This window comes from Copadichromis virginalis, linkage group LG2 (genome assembly GCF_057382275.1).
Source record: "Copadichromis virginalis isolate Kocher_CV1m ecotype Utaka linkage group LG2, C_Virginalis_male_GT1.1, whole genome shotgun sequence".
Classification (NCBI taxonomy): domain Eukaryota; kingdom Metazoa; phylum Chordata; class Actinopteri; order Cichliformes; family Cichlidae; genus Copadichromis; species Copadichromis virginalis.
In genome coordinates this window covers 34,326,897-34,351,732 of record NC_140619.1, presented here as the reverse complement: position 1 = coordinate 34,351,732, position 24,836 = coordinate 34,326,897, and the positions used below count along the sequence as shown (strand labels likewise).

The 24,836-nt window shown below is 40.6% G+C and overlaps 1 protein-coding gene across 1 annotated transcript; it reads left to right on the top strand.

Moving 5' to 3' along the window:
• The first annotated feature begins 1,750 nt into the window (after positions 1 to 1,750).
• On the top strand, positions 1,751 to 23,601 carry vegfba (vascular endothelial growth factor Ba). Its single transcript, XM_085431680.1, has 8 exons — positions 1,751 to 2,709; positions 7,942 to 7,993; positions 8,085 to 8,281; positions 8,365 to 8,438; positions 8,543 to 8,578; positions 14,781 to 14,867; positions 16,184 to 16,435; positions 16,891 to 23,601. The coding sequence occupies exons 1-8, from the start codon at positions 2,632 to 2,634 to the stop codon at positions 16,910 to 16,912; spliced, it is 798 nt and encodes a 265-aa protein (XP_085287806.1). The 5' UTR covers positions 1,751 to 2,631; the 3' UTR covers positions 16,913 to 23,601.
• Positions 23,602 to 24,836: the final 1,235 nt, after the last annotated feature.

Below are 24,836 nucleotides of genomic sequence, written 5' to 3'. Positions count from 1 at the left end.
AAAATCAGGGGAAACAAGTCTGAAGAAGAGATGAATAAATAATTTGAAATTTCTGTTTTAACCCAATCATTGTCAGGATGTGTGGAGGAAGTCAGGAGAGAGGTACAGCAGTGATGGCCTACAGCCGTCTTGTGAAACACGGTGGAGGCTCTGTCATGGTTCAGGGCCCCATTTCAGTCAGTGGTGTTTGGGATGTTGTCAAAATTAATGGAATTATGAATAGAGAACAGCATTGTCCAATGTTGACCCATGATGCAATACCAACTGGAAGGGATCTGATTGGCAGCTGCTTCATTTTTCAGCATGAAATAATTCCAAACCCACTGCCAGTGCAGTGAAAGCACACCTGGATAGAAAAACAGTAACTGGAACACTAACAGTGATGGAGCGGCCTCTCCAGAGCCCAGACCTCAACATTATTGAAGCAGTGTGGGATCATCTTAACTGAGAACAGAGCAACAGACAGCCAACGGTTCAAAGCAGAGCACTGAATGTCCTTCAATAAGTCTGGAGAACCGTTCCTGAAGATGACTTCATGAAATGTTGCCTTCAGGTTAAGGCTGCATAAAGGTGGTCAAACCAAATATTGACTTTCAAGCTTGTTAGAATTATACAAACTCTGTTTTTGTCTTATATACTGTATTTCCATGTATGTTTGTAGATGTTTCCATAAATCACTGCACCTTTTTACCATTTCCTCAAAAAAATATAAATATATGAAGTGTTGCCCAAGACCTTTCCACAGTTTATCAGTTATACTTGACACTTTGTTTTGGGCTCTTTTTATTTGAAAAATGCCCCTTGTCATTTTCTTCTCACAGTGGATGGACAGCAAATATGTAAATAATAAAGTGAATAATGGCTGACTTTGATTTACCTGCTTTACTGTCAAGACACAGTGGAACATTTGAAGAGAACAGAACAAATCATTCGTCAGCGTTATTAGTAACACCTAAGCTGCATTCCTACCGCGACGTGTCAGTCTGTGTTTACAAGCAGGGTCACTGTGCATTACAGCCTTTGGTCATGTTGGCTTGTTGAGAAATTCCTTGTAAATAACTTCTATGATTAAACTGAAGAAAATGTTTATCAATCATCAGCTCGTTGCTCTCAGTATGTGTTGGATTGCAGATAAGTGTGCACCAGCTGAACTCTTAAATCATTGGCATTACTTTGATTAAATACAACATTTCACTAAAGTGTAATTTTAAGGAAGTTATTCATTGAATAGAAAAGTTATAAAGAATTTAGATATTACTGTGTCACCATGATGTATTTCCTAGCAAGGACAAGGTGTTCACAAGTCAAAAACACTCTCAGGAATCAAAGTTTGGTGATTAAACACTTCTTCTTTGGCAAAACGTAATCTGTTTTAAGTATACTCTCATAGGACTACATGTTATAAGATGGCATCTTTAAATCACAGTCTTTCTTATGGATAAGTAAGAAAGCCAGTGGACAGCTGGCCCCCTTTAAAAGAAAAATGCCTCAACTGATGCGCACAACAATCACCATTTTCTAAAAATGTAATCCCCTTATTGTTTAGCCTCCATATTCACATGTAAATACTAAAATATGTCCCCTGCCACTGACACGACCTTGGTGTCCTCAATCATACTCCCCACTTACAAGAGGCCCCTGGAGGCCCCCTGACCCCCCGCTGTGGGACCAATAGAGACACTCCACCTGTGTGCAGTGCGCCTATCCTGTCTGGAAAAAGTTGGCAGCGCAATTTACGCTGCGTGCGTCTCAAGGGCAAACAGAAGCGAGGAAACCGATCACAGCAACAAATGAAGGTCTACCTTTCCAGACCTGCCTGTATCTTCGCTCTGACTGCTCTGCTGTAGTCACGCTGTCTGCCACAGCAGCCGAGGATGTTATTCTAGGTTTATTTATAAGGGGAGTGGGGGAAAAAACGGGAAGATGCGCCTGGAGGGGAAACGTCACATTTTCAGTAGGAGCGACGGTGTGGTGAGACTGTGACCGAGCCGGGGAGAGGAATATGCGGCACATACCCTCCGCGCGTCGGGCCAGGGCGTCGGATCTTTTCCGGATTAACGTCCTATAGCTGGATGATGCGATTTCTTTCTTCAGACACACAGGATTTGATGATCGCACCACGTTTAAGCGGGAATCTGTAGCCTGTGTAATCCCCCAGTAACGCCACCCCGGACCCCCCGGACCGGTTTCATGGGAGCCGAACCAAGAGGCGGACTGTGCTCATAATCACTACAGGAAAGCATCACTTTAAAGTTCTTTCAAGTTTCTGAAAAAAGGATAAGGATTTGGCTGCTTTGGTGCCACATTTAACATTATAAGAAAGCCATAGTTTGTGCAGGGAAGGTCATTTCAGTCTACAGTGTCTCACTAATAGAGGATTTAACTGTCATAGAGTTCATATAGAGAACTGAGTCCTAAATCATTCGAGCTAAAATGCGACACAATAAAGTTATTGTTACGACCCTGATGATGCCACCCTGGGAGTCCTTTCAGGGAAGGGAGACTGGAGAGTGAAAGCGGGATATCTGCGCCTTTATTCGGACACGGAGGCGACGCAAGGAGGACAAGCCAGCTTCTTTTTTTGGATTGGTCCAAAAAATATTTTTTGCGTGCCCCTTGGACTCCTGCACAATGGGGATTATGCTACAAGTTATTCTAGGAATGTTTCAATTCCTGCTGCTCACCAGAATACCGACTTCTCACGCCAAGGTATGTATGTATGGATCATTTGACCTACTATATATCTATATATATTCCTGGTCTGTTGGAGCCTGGTGGGAAGTTGTAACCTTGTGGAAGTTATCCTCTGGGTCAATGACACCTGTCACTTCTGGTCCCGTGGCAGAAAAACACAACGAAACCCTCCGAGATTAAACGTGGCTTTCAGTAATTACTTTAATGTGACATCCGGCTTCATTGTCTCCTCTCACACCAACATAATTCAGTGATACTTTATATAAAGCATGCTTTCTGGTGAGTGTATTGACTGTTTTGCACACTTTGGCCTGTTAAAGCTAGGTCGATTAATTATAAGCCATTCACAAGGACAGTGATTGAGTTGCCAGGTAGTGGAAAATCCTCCTCCAGCAGCGCAGTTGCTTTGTTTCTGTTAGCTTCATTCATCAAATGAAACCCTTTTGCCTTTTGGGAAGAAAAGATGGAGGACATGGGGACCAGAAAAATCAATTTGTGAGCTCATTATTATTAAAGGAGCCGTGCAATGTGTTGAACTATATGTATCTCCAAGCCCATTAGCTTAACATAAAGACTGGGAACAAAGTGAACAGCTAAGTTACCCCTGCCTACCAGTACTACTATACATTCCTAATTAACGCATCTGATCTCTTTTTGATCTATAGAAATAAATTATACATGATTATGGCTGAGAGCAAGAATCTCCTGGATTCATTTATTACCAACTTACAGCAACAAAATAATGAATATTTATAAATAATAACAGATGCCGATTGCTGGAACTGTGGGTGTGTAGGCTGGGTCAGATGACAGACCTGATCCAATCTAGCCTTTCCAGCGGAAGGCCAAGCTAATGAGGGAACTCCATGCTTACTGCGCTGACCTGAAGGGCATTAGTATGTTTTCATACATATAGGTGTGTGTGTGTGTGTGTGTGTGTGTGTGTGTGTGTGTGTGTGTGTGTGTGTGTGTGTGTGTGTGTGTGTGTGTGTGAATACGGACCCACTCTTAGTTATTTTATCTGTTTATCAATAGATATCAAGGTTAAAGTAATTGCTATTAAAGCAGAGCCTCTCAGCTTTAATTTAAAGATATATACATCTACATTTTTTGATTCAGGAACTGCTTTATACCCAGATGGATCCTGTTCTTTTCTTACATCGTTTCTTATATCTGGATCAATTAAGGAAGTAAAAGTTTTGGTATTTGCTTTTTGACACAACATGTGGTCAAAGGACCTCTCAATGCTAGTAAACCAGGCCATCATTAGGCTGCAAAAACAAAACGATTCCTAAAAAGAGACAGTGGAAACATCTGGAGTGGCCAAATCAAAAGCTGATTCTGAGATTTCAAAAAAAAAAAAAATTAAAAAAGAAGGAACTTGTGAATTTAAATAAACACACACAAGCCTACAGGAGAAAGCAGTAGTGGATGCTCACAGGATCCTTTCCATTGTAAAGGAAATGCCTTCAGAGCATGTAGAAAAGTGCAGAACAGTGTTCAGAAGGAAGGCATGTCATTATCATCAGTCTACTAAAGACTTCACAAGAGGAAATAAAGAGAGCTCTTTGCAAACAAGCCAGCGCTTCAACAGCACGTGAGAAGAAGATTTGGAGGGGCTCCAAATGATGTGAAGCATGCAACATCTGTCAAACACAGTGGAGACAGTGTGATGGCATGAACATGCATCGCTTTCAGTGCCAGTGGATCACTTGTTTTTAGAGATGAGACACAGATGTGACAGTACACAGAAGTCGTTGAATGAATTATGAAGTGTTTAGGGAAATACTGACCGCTCAGATTCAGTCAGATGTTTACAGTGGACAGAGAGACACCCAGCAGTTTGAGGGTAAAAAAAAAAAAAATTGGAGTCAAACACATCAACAGATCTGATTGAACATATATTTAACTTGCTGAAGACAAAACTAAAGGCAGAAGGAATTACAAAGAGACAGCTGCAAGAGACAAGGGGAGTCACTTAAGCTAGTCATAATGAGCACTGAAAATATAGCTGCTTGTAAACTTTTTATACAACATATTTGTTCAACCCTTTGACATAGATATTAAAGTCTGCACTTTAATTAAATCTTAACTAATAAATACACAGCGGTGGCTTGCGGTGCAAAAATTATAATCTCACTATTATCTGTCAAAGTATTTTTTACGTCATTAACATAACACCAGTGCATTTCAGATGTCGTCCCAAGTGCTATCTAAAAAAACAAGAATATATTAAAGGGTGTTTTTCAGTCTGACAGCCTAAAAATGATCAATTTCTTATAGTGTGTGTGAAGTAATAAGAGTCAGGGTTGTGAGGGGGCTGGAGCCTATCCCAGCTGTTATGGGGGAAGAGTTAGTATAGAAATCATTCATAAGAAATTCTCACTGATTGCACTGGCTTGTCCCTCGATGTGGCATATGGGCTCATTTTTCCACCTACACATATAGCAGCTCCTGCCCATGCTGTGTTTTTTTATTTATGTCTGGAGGCTCGTATCAGGAACAGGCAGTGCTCTGAAGTGGATCCAACCCTGACTCTGCGGTGCTGCTCTATAGTGCATGTTTTACACGTTCGTCATCCTAGACACTACATGGCGGACACCAGTGTGCACTCGGAGAGCCTCTTCACCTGCTCACAAGGCTTTCCGCCTTCATGCTGTCTGCCTCCCTGACAGCTTATTTAAAAAGGGGATCATCCTGCTCCTCCTGCGGTGATGAAGCTCAGTGTGGGAGAGATGGTGGTTAGGTCAAGGGCAGGGCCTTTTTCACACACATACACACACATGGCCCATCTGTACAGTGTGCACAGGGAGTTAGATGTGTTAGACAGACAGGCAGTGCCGGTGCAGATGGCTTTGGGCTGGCACTCAGAAGTGTGTGTGTCAGTCAGTGTGTGTGTGTGCCAGCTCTGTGCAGATATGGCTGCCAAAGGGAGTTAATCTTAGACTCCTCTCTAAGAATGATACAGAGAGGACACATTTACTTCAGCTCATAGTGCTTTCAAAATGGCCCCAGCATAAATCAACACTGTTCAATCAATGTGGGCCTAACCCATGTGTGTATAAGGGGGTGGATCAGTAAAAGGGGGTCAACTGGACAAAGTCTACATTCCCTTTCAAGTGGCCTTGATACAAGTAGAGTGCCATAAAATGCAGGTTCTTCTCATGTGTGTTTATGAGAGGCACAAAAAATCTTTTACAATATAATAAAAGTACTTCATTAAAAGTGCTTGATATATTTATCCCTTGTTAAGGTGACAGATAAGATCTGATTAGTCTGTTTTGTCAGCACGATTATGCAAAAACAACCAAGCCGAATTACATAAAACCCAACACAGATGGAGGTGGAGCTTGAGCAAAGCAAGAACTCGTGAAAACTTGTCTTCTTTTGCTACACTTTCTTCAAAACTGCAAAATAGTGCATGTGGTTTGGTAGTGGATAGGCTCTATCAGTGCCCTTTTTTCCAGGACCTTTTTTTGTGTTGAAGCTGCTCAGTCCATTAGTTCCCAATCAGCGCCGGGCCCCTTCAAATGCTCATTAGATTAGTCTGAGAGGTCGTGAGATGCATAAATATTTTATCGCTTTGGTCCTCAATCAGGTTTTTGAATGAGTTCATGTGGAACTGATAAAAGTCATGAACATCTGCAGAACCACAATAAGATGCTTATTTATTTATGTCAAACAGGTTGAGAAGCACTGGTTTAATATTTAATAACACTTGATATTTTTAGGATATTAATAGAAATTTGTAAGTACTATAAAATTATAACTGCAAAATGAATGGTTGAGATGAGGAAGAAGTACAATGGCGATCGTGGCTTAAGAGTTGGGAGTTCGCCTTGTAATCGGAAGGTTGTCGGTTCGAGCCCCGGCTTGGACAGTCTCGGTCGTTGTGTCCTTGGGCAAGACACTTCACCCGTTGCCTACTGGTGGTGGTCAGAGGGCCCGGTGGCGCCAGTGTCCGGCAGCCTCGCCTCTGTCAGTGTGCCCCAGGGTGGCTGTGGCTACAATGTAGCTTGCCATCACCAGTGTGTGAATGTGTGTGTGAATGGGTGGATGACTGGATATGTAAAGCGCTTTGGGGTCCTTAGGGACTAGTAAAGCGCTATATAAATACAGGCCATTTACAATATCTGCCTCTGAAAGTAGCAGAGTTAGACTGCAGGATATAGAGTTCATCAGTCAGATGTTCTAGTGTTTTCACCTCTTGCAAAAATATTTAAATTACATTGCAGTTAAAGCACAGTGTTAAGGTGACAGGTGAGGTCTGAATAGTCTGTTTGTCAGCAACATAACACAAAAACAACAAAGTCAAAACCCGAGACAGAGAGAGAGGGCATGAAAAAGAGAAGAACTTGTGTTATTTTTTGTGCTCCTTTGCATCGGTTTGCTTAAAAGATGCAAAATAGCACATTGGGTTTGATTCAGGACAGGCTCTGAGTGTAATATAGACACGTAAATTTCCAGAAATGGATATCATGAGGGAATATGAAGAGAAGTGGGAGAGGGCAACAAAGTATTTCATTGATATTTAGATCAATGGGTGTCTCCAAAGCTTTGATCGGGTTTTAGCATCTCCATCATCCAGGTAAAAAATATGCGTGAAATTTGATCCTAAACATAAAACTTGCAGCCAAACACACCAAGAGACCTCACCCACACAGAAACTGCTCTCTAACAGAGGAGAGACACAACTCGTACCCTCCTTCAAAGGTATCTCTGTATCAAAGTTCAGCGGTTTCGCTTTCTTCCTGTTATTTCCCTCCACGCTTTATTGAGCTTGTCACGCTCAAACTCCAGGTGAGAAATATTGTGGTGTTCATTAACGGAAATACTTTGATCTGTTGATCTGCACCAGCACACTTTTACAACAGTGTCAAGCAAGAAGTTGCAGATAATAGCTGGAGAGTCAAATAAATGCTGTTTAGTTGATCAGTAACAGCCAATATGTGTTTTTTATCTTGGTGGACAAATTTGGGAGATAAATTTCACATTAAGTCTGATGTAATAGATAAAATGTGAACTTGAGCAATCCATGAACTTGTTTTTTAGGTTGACATAATTACATATAGTTCAGATTTACCCTGTAGATTAAAGGTTATAAGTTGATTTTTTGGTATTTTATCCTACCAACTGTATACAAATGAGTTAATTTAGTGTCTTTTAAACTGATTGCTTTTCTATTTTATTTGAAACTGGAATGAAACCACTCATTGTATGACTGAGTTTGTTGCTACCTCTCTCCAGCTTGCTCACTGGCGCCCTGCCGACTCCCCCAAATCCAGAGAAGGTCGAGAAGGTATGTTTATGTTTCTACATAAACTCACGCGTCACGGAGGTGAAAGAGTAAAACAAATAAAACACAGTGTTTGTCCTTGTCTCTCCACAAGTGCGACGGTGGTTGGAGGTGTACTCGCGGAGCGGCTGCGAGCCTCGAGACACTCTGGTGGAGGTTTGGCGGGAGTTTCCAGATGAGACCCACAGCCTCTTCATCCCATCTTGTGTGTCGGTGAGGCGATGTGGCGGCTGCTGTGCTGACGAGGCTTTCGAGTGTGTACCCACGCTCACACACACAGTTACCATGGAGGTACACACGCACACGCACACACATATACAGGAAGTCTGCTCAGATGATAAATACGCACTTACTTTCTTCTGACCTGTGTGCAGCTGATGAGGACGTCCTTTATGAAGCACGAGCTCACTGAGCTGCCCTTCATCGAGCACAGCCAATGTGACTGCAGGTAATAAAAACTCACCCATCTGAGGTTCAGGCGCATACTGGATAATGCTGCTCCACTGACCTTTCATACACTTTTACAATGGCAATTTTTAAATCTGTGTGCAGGTTAAAGGAACACCTCCAGCCAACACCTACATCAAGGTAAAGAACTCCAATCTTTATCTCTGTGTTTCTGGATTCTGCTGATTATCTTAATAATGAGTAGCCGGTAGTCAGACTGGTATTTCAATTACAAGGAAAGGACATCTTGATTAAATCCAAGTAGCTATAGGCTACTGAACAGTCTTTAAAAGAAGTGCTCAGTTCTTTACCTGAAAACTTCTACTTGCTACAAAACTCCAAAATTGCAGAAAAATATCTCACCTGTGCTACGCAACAAATGTCCTTATTCACCTCATTAATGTCCTCGAAACACCAGTGTTTGCTTTCAAAGTAACAGTTATAAATGGCAAAGAATGAACATGTTGCTCAAGAATTCAAAGAGCGCGTCACATGAGACCCCAGACTGGGTTAATCCAGTTTAAGAGCACTGACATAGTCGCTCACACCTATAGCTGCTGGAAGCACCCTGACCGGGCTACATTAACTCATTAACTCCAGATTTTTGGGCCTCACTTCACAATTGTGTCCAGAGGCATGCTGGTCAAGAAGGCTCATTTGTCTCCCACTAAGCACCAGACATCCATGAATGTGATTGAGCACAATCATTTAAAAAAAAAAAAAAAGCATTCCTTTATGCCTAAATTTGGTTGAATAGTGAAAGATGAAATGTGTTTTTAGGCTCCTACAAAGACTGGAATTTAACCCCATTTCAACCATGAACTCATGTTTACCCACTGAGTAATTTTCCACAGAATAGTGGTCTTAAAAAGCTGTCTGAATGGAACATTGCCATCAAGGCTGAAATTGAATTAAAATGTGATTTGTGTCTGTTTTTTTGTTTGTTTGTTTGTTTGTTTTCTAAATTCAAAAGTTCACTGATTTTTGTTTTGGTGAAACGTTGTGCTGCAATACCCGTGCAACATGCACTCCAGAAATGAGTAATTAAAAAGTTACTTTTAAAGCATTGCAAAAGGCTTAAAAGGCATAATACCTGCAAATAAAAATAATTTAAAGCTAAAAATGTTAACTGTTCATTAAATTAATTTGAAAAATGAATGCAATTTAAGTTAAACATGATTGATGAATTAACTTTTTAAAAGTTAATTAGAAAATTTTTAATTGTTCATGAATTTTAAAAACATTTGTGTATCAGTTTAGAGGTAAGTTTTATGGTGACACCATAATAAAAAAGAAGAAGAAAATCAAAGTAAGATGAAAATGTAATAGGTATAAAATCTATCATTTTAGAAAGAGTAAATAAACCTCTTACAGTTATTTGGAAGGTCAACAATCAATAAAAAATGTAGTTAATATAAAAAATCTGTGACTTTGTTTTTGTATGGGCAGTTCCCACATACTGGGAATCATGGTGTTACAGTGGTAAGCAATGTCATCTCAGAGAGATAAAGGCCTGCTGCGGGTCTTCTGTGTGGATGTTCTCCCTGTGCCTGCAGTGACTTCCTCCCACAGTCCAAAGACATGCCCGTCAGGTTAATTAATGATTCTAAACTGGTATAGATGTGTTTCCTTAAGCATCTCTGTGATAAGACTGCAGACGCGTCCAGGGTGGAACCAGCTGGGATGCTAATGTGGATAAGCAGTTGGGAAAACAGGAATGGATGGATGGATGGAGCTGAATCAGTCATGCCTTGCATGTATCAGCTCGTTGCAGCATATCATCGCTAATTATCTGCAGCTGTAGTTCAGTGAAATGTTGTGACACCTTGGATAGTACAAGTCGTCTGCATGTAAATGTGGGTGCACTGACTTTGTTCCATTAATGCAATGATTTTCTGCTGCTGCAGAGTGCCTTTAATACACCAGGCAGGGCATATTGTACTTCAGGAGATTGGTGGGGGGATCAATCCAGGGACATTGTGATTACATGGTATGGGTTTGTAATTTATTACCCAACCCCTGTCCTTGTTTTCTTACAGAACAGGGTCATGTGACAGGGTCGGGAAGGACATGTGGTGACTAACAAGACCCAGTCAGCCAGTGAATGTGGGTGTCATTATTTCTAAAAGTCTGCTTTTCCTCTCTGTGCAGACTACTAAGTAATCCCGGAGCTTTCAAAGCCAAACAGCGTCTTCAACAGTCTCTCTTTTAGAAGTCCTAAAATCAGTAAGAGTACTGTGGACACTAGGTTTGAAGCAAAAACACATTAGTGCAATAATGATCCTGTATCTGCTTGGTGATCGGAGAAAATTGCTCTTTATGTTAATGACAAAAATAAAGACGGCTTTCTGTCCAGCACGTAGGGCCAATGTCAGCTGCGGCTGACAGCTGGACGCTGTGAAAGGAGCATTTCTGCTTGATCTCTGCTTCTTGTCTGTGTGCAGGTCCAACCACACAGTCATATGATTGCATCTTTAATGTTTATGTCCTGCTGCTTCCTGTTAGGATGTGAACATAAATAAAGGATTCCAATGTATGTGTGTGTGTGTATGTGTGTGTGTGTGTGTGTGTGTGTGTGTGTGTGTGTGTGTGTGTGTGTGTGTGTGTGTGCATACAGTTTTCTAAGCCTTTAAAGTTACAGGTTATGTGCCTGTTTGACTCTGTGTTTTTATGAAATTTTATATGTTCTGTGCTTTGTGTTAATACATACGAGTTCTTTCATGTGATGTTGAAAGAGTTAGCATCTGTGTGACTCTCTCCCAGCATCCCCTGGGACGGCTGGCATCCTGTTGTCACCATAGCGATGATTTTATCTCCCCTGCCATGTGGTCTCTCACAGGCTGACGGAGGAGAGTCACGCATCCCTAGTAGTAAATTAGAACTCCAAAAACAACAACAGCAGCAGCAGAGGCAACAGAGTCTGTTAATAATGTCAGGGCTAAGCTGGTAAACATGGTACAGTGCCCATAATTGGATATGATTTAATATAACAGATGGGACTGGAACAGAGGTGAGTTGAAGTTGAAAAAACTCTACAGAGCTGTAGATGCACTTTATTGAAGCCGCCAGTCCACATTAAAGTGGATTCGATTGCGCTCAGTAAATGCTGGACACTCAAAATGATAAAAACGGGTTATCAGTTGACAGTAGAGTGACAGTGACATTTTCTCACCCTGCACTGAGAGTCTGAACTAATTAATTGTTTTGTTTATGTCATGAAGTGTAGGGAGAGTAAACAGTGATTACTGGATTTTTCCATTTACTGTTTCTTTGTAAACCAGTTATGCTTTAAAAACACTGCTAAGATACCACCAGCACCGTATTGGTACAGTGACAGCTTACAAAAGAAGAGGACCCAGATACAGGACAGTCATGTATAAGTCATACAGTTAGCGAGGCAAAAGTATGCTCATGTTTGAAGATATGCTAAATGTCCAATTCTGCAAGACCAGAGAGTGTCTCAGAAGGTTCCTGGATTTAGATCTGGATCAGGATTGACTTCACATACACTAATTAGACACTTTATTAAGTATACCTTTCAGATTCAGTTTCAGATTCACTACCTTAACTGTTTGTGGCATGACAGCATCATACAGTTGGTGCAGAGTTGTCTGCTGCACATCCATGATGTGAACCTCACGTTCCATCACGTCTAAAGGTGCTCTATTAGATTGAGATCAGGTGACTGTCCAGGCCATTTGAGTACAGTGAAGTCACTGTTCAAAAGGATAATTTGAAACGATTGTTACATAATGTGTTATCCTACTGGAAGTGGATATTAGCAGATAGGTGCTATGTGTTCATAAAGGATGGACATGATGAGCAACCATCATCAGGTTGGCTGTGGTCTTTAAACAAAGTTTAACTGGTGCTAGAGGGTCTAAAGTGTGCCAAGAAAATATCCTGCACACCATTAAACCACCAGCAGTCTGAACTGTTGATAGAAGGATCCATGATGCTTATACCAGATCATCTGAATGTGGCAGCATAAGTCAAAATTCATCAGACCTCATACCTTTGGTCATGATAAGTGGTTAATTGACTTGCTGTTGCCTTCTGTCTGAAGCGGTTTGGCCGTTCTCCTCTGACCTCTGTCATCAACATTGCATTTTCACCCAGAGAATTGGATTATATTTCTCTGGAAATATTCTCTTTTTTGGGCTGTTCTCTAGAGATAATTTAGTGGTAAAATCCCAGTACATCAACAGTTTCTGAAATACTCAGACCCGTCCATCTGGCACCAATAATCGTGCCATATTCAGATTGACTTAAATCGTCTTGCTTCTACATTTTGTTTCAGTTTAAATGCATTGGGTTACAGCCATCAGATTGGCCGATTAGATATTTTCTGGAGAGTGTATAATTCTTTATTTATCCAGGTAAAATTCTTTCCAACAAGTGATTGCCCTGTACAAATCTGTATGAACAAATCTATTCATACGTTTTTGACTAATAAAAAAAAAAGAAACAAACTGAAACAATATCAAAACCTCCTTAGTATCTAATAACACCAGATCAACCTCAGCAGAAGTTTTGAAGACCTTTTAACTCACGCTGTCAGATAGCCTGTTGAGTTTTAAAATGATTAACTCTGAATTATAGTGTATTAACAGAAATCCATAAAGGTTCTTAGAATTGAAAAATGTTGCAGTAAATTGAAATACTTATTTACCAACTGCAGGCTCTTTGAAAGGCATTAACCGATGTTAAACTGCAGTTCATATTAAACATATTAAAGCGGACCTATTATCCATTTCTCTCTCTCTCTCTCTCTCTTTCTCGCTCTCTCTCTTGTTAACAGCACATTTGATCTTCAGACTGCTTTAAACTCCCTGTTTCAGACATTTTTTTGAAGTCCTGGGTCTATGTGATGTCACTATGTGATGGAATTTTAGGGCCACATTAAGAAAAAGTATTGTTGATAATTTTGAGAAAAAAGTCCATTGTTGTTTCAGGACAAACTGTCGCGCCTGCTGTACTCTCTACAAAATGACGTGTTTGGATGAGTTAGTTAAACAAACTGATGAGCCGTCTTGTGATACAACGTACATCCTCTTTATTGCACGAGGGTGTAACCATCAATACACCCTGGATCTGTCCATTACAACCATTACAAGCCATTTTAGTTTGTCTTGAAAGTACAACTGTAACGTCCACATTTTGACTTTTTTCTTGAAATACAGCTTTGATGTTTTTCTCAAAATAGAATTACGACTTTAATCTTGAAATTTTGACTTTATTCTCAAAATAGTTGTTAAAAAAATTTTTTCTAAGTGTGGTCCTTTTACCCCTTTCTATGTCATAGAGAGGAGATATCTTTAATTCTGTAATGTTGGGCACACAGCTCTGGCTTTGAGCACAGTAGCTCCACCCACCTGCTGTTCAAACCTTGTGTTTGTGAGAGGCAGCCAATCAGAAGAAAGTTGGGCTTAACAGAAAGGCACTAACATGTCTCTTTTGACAAATGCTAAATAAATAAGGATTGTTTGGAAAGTTGTTGTAAAGTAGAGTTAAGGAGTTTGGTTTCAATGTCATATTTATCTATCTAGTGACACTGAGTGTTTGTTTGTTTTTAATTTTTTCTCATGAAAAACCTTTGACCTTTGATGGTTTTATGTTTTGGTAAAGTTCTAGGTTCAAAATGTTTCCATCTCATTTTCCTTCTTGTCCTTCTGTTGCTGCCTGTTCCCCAGTCTCTATTACCATGTTTTCTTTTATGTCTTGTATCCTCTACACCTAATTATCTTGACCTTTGTTAATTAGTTTCACTTGTGTGACATTTACCAGCTGTTTCCTGTCTCTGGTTAGTCTTTTGTTTATATAAATTTATATACCCATTTAGTCTAGTTTACTTTTATGTTATTTTAGATGCTTTTCACACATCTTGTGCAGTTCTTCCTCTGTAGCATCGCACATTTAGGTCCTCTCTCCTGAAACACAACAGTGTAATGAGAATCTGAACATCACATCCCTTAATACTTAAGCCGAATGCACGTCACTAAATAATTTGGGAAATGAAAAGGACAATACCACAAATGTTTTTTGATAATATAACAATTATGTAAAGAATGATCAATATCAATAAAATATTAATTAAAATGACCCACATTGTAAATGGGTATCTTCATATCCCAGACTGTCAGATAAAGGAGCAGATCAACATTATAAAAAGTTATGAAACATTCAAAGAGTTCATCTAAGGACATATTCAGGATGTTCACTCGTTAGTTATAGGATGACTTATTTTGGTGCTTGTTCTTCCAAAAGATTCCAAAACTGAAAACCGTTCGTTTGACATTAACTCCTGTCCGTGTGGGACATTTTGTCTGTTTGGTGCTCCCAGGGCCTTTCTGAAGCCAGCAAGAAAAGGCAAGAAAAAGGAAAGAGGGAGGAAGTCCAAACAGAAGATAACTGGAGCCACCAGAGCTGCGTATGTTTACTATTCAGTGCTCGCTTTTTTTAAACTCAAATTTACTGTCGTTAAATTGTTTTTGTTCAAAATGCAAGGTTTAAGCAGGCGTTACTTGTGTCTGTCGGTGTGTATTCCGGATACTCTCAGTCTCACTGAGACTGTTTGGATTAGAGGAAAACTGGGTTATCTGGCCTCATTATTTCTGAAGGACAATTTGTTTTACAGCTGCGCAGTCAAGGTCTCTCATACACACTGGTGAACACCACAACTGCCATAATCAAAACAGTATTTAGCCAGTATTTATTCAGAAAGAAAGAAAGAAAGAAAGAAAGGACCACAAGTAGGTTGGCTTTCATGAATGAAAGATAAAAGAGTTGTTAATGTTTTCCTCTCGACTCTTTTTCATCTCCTTACCCTTCACTTTGCTGTCAGTCATTTCCGGCCTCTGGGGGCCAGAGGTGGCTCAGCTTTGGTGTGATGTCTCTCTGCACCCATCCATCATTCAAAACAGGCATTGTTCAAACTTTGGCAGGGGTGAAATCTGTGTAATTTGCTTGCAAATCCTACCTCCTCTGTCCCAGCCAGCGACAGGCGTGGTCACCGGGACAGGAACAAAGATGAGCCCTCTCTGCCTCATTAAGTAACTTCATTAAGGCCGCCAGCCTCCCGGGAAAACAGAGGCAGAAGCAGCGGCTGTTAATGGACCAAGTGATGCAGGCAACTTTCTCAAAATGAGATTTCAGAGAGGGAAAGTTCAGGGCGTCTAGAGGAGTTAACTGAAGGCCTCCTATACGAACAAAGCCATGGTAACGGGCAGATGAACAGAAAGGGGAGAAAGTTTGTTGGCAGCTTACGAACGTTATCCCACATTAGTCACACACCTCCCACACACTGCATTGTGTGGGTTAGTTTCAGACTGGCAATGTGCATGTTCAAACAAGCCTGAGATATTTCAGTCTGGACAGCTTTGGTCTGGACTGAAATATCTCTGTCGTGAAATTTTGTGCAGACATTTATAGCCTTCAGAGGATGTTGTTTGATGATCACTTGATGTTTGCACAACGAGGGGGACTTCTCATGATTTTTAAACATGACTAAATGCCTCTAATGTCTCTAATGTATCATCCAAAACTGCCATTAAAAACATTTTTAATCAGTCCAAGCTTTTAATGGTGAAAACTGAACAAAACTAAAAAAATTCCCTTGGTGTTTAGTGGTAATGAGCAAACATGGAAGACATTTTAGTCTGCCACGTGTTAGCTGGCTTTCCTTAAACAGTGAATTAATCAATTCAGGATCTAACCATGCTTTTCCTAAATCCCTCTTCCATGCAGAACCCATGCTCCTCCAGTTCCTTCTGCCACATCTTTTCCTTCACCACCATCACTGCCTCCCACCAATATCTCTCCCTCCACCATTTCCTTCCCATCCCCCTCTCCTTCTCCTTCCCCCTCTCCTACGACCCGTTGTCGCCCATGCCGAAGGAGGAAGTGGGCCTTGGATTCGACGACATGCCAGTGCCGCTGCACCGTCACAGCTGAAACCTGCAGCCAAAAAGGCCGAAAGCTCAACCCTCGTCGCTGCAAGTTGGTCCCTTTTTTTTTTCTTTCTTACAAAAAAACCTAACAAGAAAAGTTTTCCTTATCATGCATGATTGCAATTTAGACACAATATGTGGATAATACACAAAAGATACATGGGATGTCCATTGCTCCAAAGAAGCAGCCCTTTAGAAATGTAGAATTTCAGGTCATACTGAATAGTTATAACTAAAAAAATAGCATTCATTGCCGTATCAAAGCTTATCTCAGAGCAGCTTAAATTTGAGTGCATACAGATGTTTAAATGACTTTGAAAAAGACTCTTAATCCCAGATAGCTCCTTATGTGGGTATATTTGACAGAGAAGTTGTTTTAAACAAACAAAATATAAAAAAAAAATGTACATGCTGCCTTTATAACCACACTCAAATGTCAGACTGAATCCTGTCAGGGACGTTTTTGCGCTGAAACCTTCCTCTTTTAATTGTTTACTGCTCTAGGTGTGAAGCCATGAGGACTTGATGTGTCCGCCCACATTCTTTTTTCGCCTCCATCTCTCTACCAAATCCCTGTCGTTTCATCGCCCACCCTCAGCATCAGTGCCATAGACCATACAGACACTTGGAAAGGCGGCGTCTCAAACTGAGGGGAAGCACACAGAAGAACCTGTAGCAGAGCTCCAGTAAAGCAACAAGTTCATCATCACTGCATACATCTGCTGTGTGCAAACATCTTTCCGCCTCCGTTCTTCTGTGGGAAAGATTCTATCAGTCTGCATGTACATGGCGTGTGCTGACACGTAGCGTCGCAAAACACATCCAATCAGTGGAGGATGAAAGTGGCAACTTTGAGAGGCATGGGAATAGACAGAGAAAATCTTTCTCGGTGTACACAAGCCTGCAGGGGAACGCGCTGCGCTGTTATTTCGGAGGCTGGACTCCGGGAAGTTCCTTTCACCTGCGATTAAACTTGTAAACACAAGAGAATAGCGGAAACGAGAGCTATTATACTCCATGAGAACAACGCGGATGCAGAGGAGTCTTACACAGGTGTCCTCGCAAGGAAGCTGCACATGACAGATTCCAGGGTTAAGTCGAGGCCAGTATTTTGCAGAGGATTAAGGAAACAACAGCAACAGATTACTGATGGACACATACTCACATACAACAGACATACAAGAGTGACATAGGACATGCACATGAACTGGCACCCCAGTGTGCGTGGACCTATAGTTTAGCTGAATGCCCGGATGAAGTATATCTGTGTGGTCTCCCCAGTGAAAGACCCAGATGGGTTAACCGTGCAGCCGCTCTCCCTTTTATTCAAAGCTGGCTCTCCAAGCCGCTTTCCAGCATTTGTTTAATTTCGGCCTTTTGTCTCCGTCTTTCCTCGGTTCCTCGATTGAAAGGAGCCGCATCGCCTCGCTTTGCCTCTCTTTGAGGCAGTGAGGAGAATGACAATAATGAGGCCTGGCGGCTGTCCACTGCTTCGCACACACACACAGATTCACACTTATAATACCAGGAACACAGATGACACACACACACACACACTCACATACAGACACAGCTTCAGCACACACATGCAATGTGAAATGAATGCAGGTAGTCATAAACTTTTGTTTGTGCAACACCAAGTGTGCAAATATATGTGAGTTGTTTATTTGCAATTTACTGCAAAATCTTCACTGAGTATTGTATTACTTGCCTCTGTTTTATATGTTATTATAATTCTGTTGAGTTGATTTGAAAGATATTCTATATTGCAGAAGTTTTCTTTGTTTTTTGTTTTTTTGTTGGGTTTTTTTCCGTGTTCATCTTTAATCTGCGTCTGTCACACTGGGTGGCCAGCTAATACCCAAATGTATTGAATTGAAACAGAGAAAACTCACACGGGCCACAAATGTGTGAGTCTCACACACACAAAACTCACACAGAAGAGATGGGTGCAGAGACGATACATCATAATGTGTAATTCAGACAGTCAGTGGGGCAATGTTGTCGGCAACACAGAGAAACCAAGCAAATATCCGTCCCCAGTGCAGTGAAAGAAAAACACGGCTGTTGTTGTTGCGTGTTAGAGCCAGGATGGAAAGAGTGTTATTCAGCTGGAACATAACTTGTTTATATTCTGACTGAATCTCTCGGTCTAACTCCATGTTGGTTCATTGCTGCTGGGTGGGAACAGGGATTTGAACCATGCCTGCTTCAGAAAGGACGAGGTCTTGAGCAGCTTGTCAGTCATTGTGAAGAGCTAAAGCCCTGAGCTCTGATGGCCTAAAGTGGCAGGTCATTGAGTTTAAAACCCTGTTTGACACCCATTCACAGCCTGTGTGCTGTGTTAAATTCTACTGAGAGCTAGTGAGCTCTCAGCGCCATGGGAAACGGTAGCTTTGAACTCCTCGATTCATGTCTTTACTCTGTCCCATGATTCATACAATCCTGCCAGTTGAGGAATAGTCACCCTGAAACAGCGTGCAGTCCAGAGTGTGAATTATTTATGTGTCAGCCTTGATGCAACTTGCATCAGTGGCTGCTGTGATAAGCTTTGTATTTATACTCTCCTTGGATGAGATTACTTTTTTTTGCGCTCGAGTTCATTGTTCAGTGTTTATTACTGTCAATCAATGCTTAAATCACTACCTCTATATCATAACATATTAATGACCAAGTATTAGAGCATTATTGTTACTTTCTCTGTGATATTTCAGACCTCGTCTTAAGATGATGATAGTTTTAGCAATAAACATTGTCTCAGCTGAGACTTGGAGCTGCAGCAGATCTGCAGTGGTCATCACTGGTTTAGAGGGACCTATAGGAGTTTTTATGAAAGGAGAGTTGGACTGGTCCTTTGAGTGCAGACCAGACACTGTGTGATGATGTGCAAACAGGACATGGTTTCCCAAAGCTTTTGTTACCTCAAACTGCTACTGAAATTATAGGAATATTTTGACATTTTGGGAAATACACGAGTTGGATGAGACGATTGTTCCTGCTCTCTGTGCAATCAAAATAAATACAGAGGGGAATAGCCTGTGTCCAGAGGTAAATCGACCTCACTATGGTCTTTGTACAGTTTTACTACACAACATGCTTGAAAGGGTCCGCACTACTAGATTATTTTTTACTTCTGGACCTGTTCAAACCATCTGTTTATGTCACTTTTTAATCTTTAATCAAAACTACTTTGTTTTTGCTATTGGATGGAGATGGTGAAATATCTTATTATCTCCACGTAGACAAAAAAGCACAATTTTTTATTTTAAAACAAAAAGGTCATTCCCAACAAGACACTTCCACAGGGGCTTGGAGTATGTGGATTGATAAACTTAAGTAATCTGGAAATAAATGAGCAAATGTAACAGTAATTTTAATTTAATTTAACAAAACCACGAGTGAACCATGACTGAAGTTACCAGTTAACCTAAAAGTAATGGATGAGCAGTAGAAAGAGAATTCATAACATATTAAAAGAGATAAGTTACTTGTTAAAACATGAAAACATGGTTGGAAAAAGTGACGTAAAATTGTAAGGTGATAGTGTGGAGAAATGTGAAGTATTAAATTGGACATTAGCTAAATAAAAATATGGTTACCCATTAAAACGTGAGCTACTGGTATAGATTAACATAACACAAATATCTAATCAGCCAATCACATGGCAGCAGGTCGAAGCTTTTAGGCATGCATTTGAAGTTAACACTGGAAATCATTCTTCTTTTTAATAATGGTGTGAAAAAAAGAAAATATCCAGTGAGCTGCAGTTCTCTGTGTGAAAATGCCTTGTTGATGACGGTGTCAGAGGAGAATGACCAAACCAGTTCTAGCAGAAGGTAACAGCAACTTAATTAACCACTAATTATGACCAAGGGTATGCAGAAGAGCATCTCGGTAGCAGAAGACCACAGGATGCCATTTCTGTCAACTAAAACAGGAAGCTAAGGCTTTATTTTGAACAGGTGTAGTGAAATCAAGCAATTGAAGACTGGAAAAATGTTGCCTGGACTGATGAGTCTTGATTTCTCCTGCCACCTTCTAATGGGAGGGTCAGAATTTGGTGTAAACAACATGAAACCATAGAGCCTGCCTACCTTGTATCATGACTCAGGCTGATGGTAGTGATTTAATTGTGTGGGCATTATTTTCTTGGCAAACTCTGGTTCCATTAGTCCCAACTGAGTATTATTTAAGCCTTATTATTCAGCCTGCCCGAGTATTATTGCTGTCCATGTCCATCCCTTTGTGACCACAGTGTACCCATCTACTAATACCTGCTTCCAGCAGGAAAACATGCCATTTAACAAAGTTCAGATCGCCTCAACCTGGTATCCTGAAGCAGGCAATGAGTTCACTGGACTCAGATGGCATCCGGTCATCAGATCTCAATCCAATAGAGCACCTTTGGGATGGGCATCCAATTCTATCATGTCAATATGGAGCAAAATCTCTGAGAAATGTTTCCAGCATATTTTTTGATTCTGTGCTATGAAGACAATTCTGAAGACAAAAGGGAGTCAAATTCAGTACTAGTGAGATGAGTGCCAATGAATGTTGCTAGTAGCTAAAAGTAGTGGTTGAAATAAACTAATACTGCATATACTAGCAAGTAACCACAAAAGATAAATCATGAGGTGAATGTAATTCCTCAGACGTAGTCCATATCCAGTTTATTACAGAAGTGCTTAATACAGGAGATACAGTAAAGGTTCGGAAGCAGTGTTTCAAAGTATTCTTCTAAACTCATCCGTGGCTATTTCTGTCCATCCATTTTTTATTTGCAAGCACTGATACTTCTTCTCCGGTCTTCATTTATTAATAATAGGGAACAAAATGTGCCTGGTGACTGAGGAGACAAATGTTTTGGGAAACCTAAGAGTCCAGGAACCTCAGTACAGATTACATATACTGTAGATTAGTCCAGTGGTGAAAACAATGAGCAAATGGACTCCAATCATGCAGACATGTGTGACTATTTAACATCATTCCACCCACGGGAGTTGTGGTGCTGAGATATCTTTTTGGGTGCCACTCGGGCTCCAAATGTTATTTCTTGTGACCAAATTTTCCTTTGTCAAAATATTAATTCTGAACAATAAAAGCAACAACAACTCCCGCATGTACTTGCTGCTGTTATTTCAGCATTACAACTCTTTAACCTGTAACACCTGGAAATATTAATATCGTGTTCAGATGTCCTGTGTGAGCATTAAACATCAGTGTGCTTTGTATCTGCACAGTCTACATCGTACTGTTAGCCCTGTTCTAGCCTCCGGTGTCTTAGTGGCCTATAGATACCCCCTACTAACTATATAACTTTTATAATCTCTAATATCCTGCCATGACTATGTGTATGACGTAGTGCATACTCTAGAAATGTATTTGTTACTTCATTTGTATTGCTGTACCTTGCAACGAATCTCTTCTCTGCAAATACATTGTAATACTGTAGCCTACGTATAGAAAATGAAACTACACTCTTTTTTTTGCTGCTACACCATTTGTGCCCTTTTAATATGTCTTTGTAGAAAACAATGCAGTTTTATGTTTCATGTATTAGCATATAAATGCCAATTAATCGATTTTAATGTCCACATTAAAGTGTATACTACATCATCAAATATATTCAACATGATACCAGGATACAGCCGTGATGTTACAGATGTGATTAAAGGAAATGTCTTATTTTTCATAAAAACCTCCGCTTTCCTTGTCTAACCGATGTCCCCGCGCTTTGACCTCATCCCCCGCTGCCTCTCCTCTCCTCCAACCGCCCCATGTTTTTCTTTTGTTTTAATCCCTCAGTTGACGGTAATGAAAGATAAACAGGCATTTTTCATTACAGTGCCACCCAGGGAGTTGGTTGCAAAGACAAAACTGCGTATGTGATGTGACGCGGTGTTGTGAGACATAATATTGTTCTCTCACCTCCTCTCATCTGTGCTGCTGAGTCAGAAGCTGGGGAAGTACAAAGGTGTGCACAGTCCCACACTGTCTGAGTGGAAAATTACACAGGAGGTACTTGCACCTACTTGAGCAGTTTGATTTTATGATGTTTTACTGATTTGTCAGTGAGTCTGTTTAGTTGTGGCCCCAGCAAAGATACTCCAGGAGTTTTTGCTTGCAAGTGTGTAAGAGGCTCTGAGGGGAGATTTTGTGTGTGCATTCTGTGCACATGCCTGTCTGCAGCCCTGCTGGTGGTTACTGTGCCTTTCGCCCCCTGACATTTGTGATAAAGATGATGAAATATGCTGGGAATGTTATGTTCAGTGCCTCATTAGAATATTTCATCATACAGAGCAGACTTCAGACCTGAGGCTGGGGATAATGTTAATATAGCTTGTCCGTATCTCATTCTGTACATTTATAGTCACGTCTAAGAGACTTAGTTTTGTTGATTGATGCAGTGCGTGTGTTAAACTTTCACATCTCTTTGTGAACTGCAGATGGATCTCACAGGATCTGCTTTGAGGAAGAGGGAAGGAAAGGAGAGGAAAGACTGGAGAAGAGATGATCTACGTACTGCTGCCAACCTATCTGTCGAAGGGCATAATGCCAAGACTAAATATAGCAGCAAGATTAGTGAGACGGAGAGGGAAAGAGAAAAAGGATAGAGTGAGTCATGAATTTCGATGCACAAAATCCTCAAAAGCGTTTTTTAAAAAGCCACTTGCTCATCAAAACCTGCAAAAACGTTATGAAATGTGCAGTGAGTGCATGTACAATTTATATATTAACTTGACTTCTTGCGTGTTTTCAGCCAGTAGCTACGTGTCTCTCGCTCCATCACTCTGCAGCCGTCACTTTGTCCCTGCCAGTCTTTTCTCCTGTATCAGGCCTTCCTGTATTTTTCCACCTTGCTTTTCTCTGCATTTGGCGTCATTGTTTTTCTAATAACACCAGCCATGGTTTCCTCCCTGCTTTTGTAGCAGCAGCTGTGTTCAAGCAGGTACTGGACGCTATCTGGCCTGTGAGTATTGTGTGTGTTGTTAGATGGTATCAGTTCTCCTGTGTATGTGAAAGAAACATAGATCAAAAAAAAAAGAGTGAGATTTAGCTCAGTGTGTGCAGGGTAAAGAAGATTCCTGTGTGCTTCTGTCGCTCTGATGATCTGACAGGAAAGTGAGTGATTTTTTTAAAGTCTCTTGTGAACACAAATAACTTTTTTCATTTTACAGAATAAACAAACTCTGTTATCTTCAACAGAAACATGGATCCACAGACCTTGTCTTTCTCACTCCAGTGAAGGACATCATGCTTGATAAAAGATTTACGGCTCTTGTAACTACATGGGAAACAGTTTGCATGCAGCTAGGCTGGGAATATAGCAGAAGGATGGTTGTGTTATGAGGAAGTTTAAGTCCTCTTGACTTTGAAAATATACTTTGGTGTCCCTGTGACCAAAGTAATGTGTTATCATGCTAACATGTCCCAGTTATCACTAAAAACTATGTGTAGCAAAAGCTGTTGGGAATGTTTTTAGCTTAAGTACTGGACAAATAAATATAGATTAATGAGTTATTGCAAATAAACTTAAGGGGAATGACAGGATTTCACCACAGAAATTGAAAGACTGCTTGCATGTTCATTCAGGACCATCAAAAAGTATAAAGGTTTTTAAAAATACAAACAATATAACAAAATGTATGATACAATTAAATGTAGCTTAGCAGTGAATGCAATACATACAAAAAAGAAAAAGAAATCACAAAGAGAAGGGAGTGTTTTTTCAGGAGAAACTGTTCTGTCCTGATAAGGGGCTGCTCCCTCCATCAAAGGAGATTAAAACACATAATACAGTCATATTTCAAAGTGGGAGGAAGCAATCCATTTGGTGATTAAAACCGAGGTATAAAAGGTGAACGAGGTCTTGCTGTAGTAGCTGGAGGGTCGCAGGTTGGGGTTTGCGGTTGGGGGTCTAACAGGTAAATGGGAGAGAACATAGTTGTGGTCTGGGCATGCTTGATCCCGTCAGGCGGAGGATGCGGGTACCAGTAGGCATGAGAGGAGATCAGAGAGCCTGCTGGATGTTATCTCGTTCTTTCCATACCATACCTGCAGGCCGGTCGAATCACCTGAGGCAGCAGCCAATCATCTTCCGTGTCTCTCTGTCTGCTCTGTCAATCTCCACTCGCAGAAACTTCAGGATTTAATTTTTCCTTCAGCATTTAAGCGTAACCGCGCCATGTCTTCTTTGACTCTTAAGTTAAAGAAAATCATTGTATCTCTATAATTGTGTGAATTTGTCTCAGGACCTCTTAAAAAAACATCTGGTTGTTAACACGTCTAAAATTTAGGTAAACACAACCTCAAATGAACAACAGAAGTAACATATTACACTGTGTCGTTATGCAGAATCAATGCATGAAAAAATAAATCAAGGGTGTGCTGCTAATCATATGACCTTGGTTAAGGTATCATCAGTTCTGGAGCATTCAGGTGTTTGTTAG

Excerpts from the sequence above, each read along its gene's own strand:
- vegfba (XM_085431680.1), top strand. The coding sequence starts at position 2,632 with ATGGGGATTATGCTACAAGTTATTCTAGGAATGTTTCAATTCCTGCTG. Across the intron at positions 2,710-7,941 it reads TACCGACTTCTCACGCCAAG|CTTGCTCACTGGCGCCCTGC; the intron begins GTATGTATGTAT and ends ACCTCTCTCCAG. Across the intron at positions 14,868-16,183 it reads ACTGGAGCCACCAGAGCTGC|AACCCATGCTCCTCCAGTTC; the intron begins GTATGTTTACTA and ends TCTTCCATGCAG.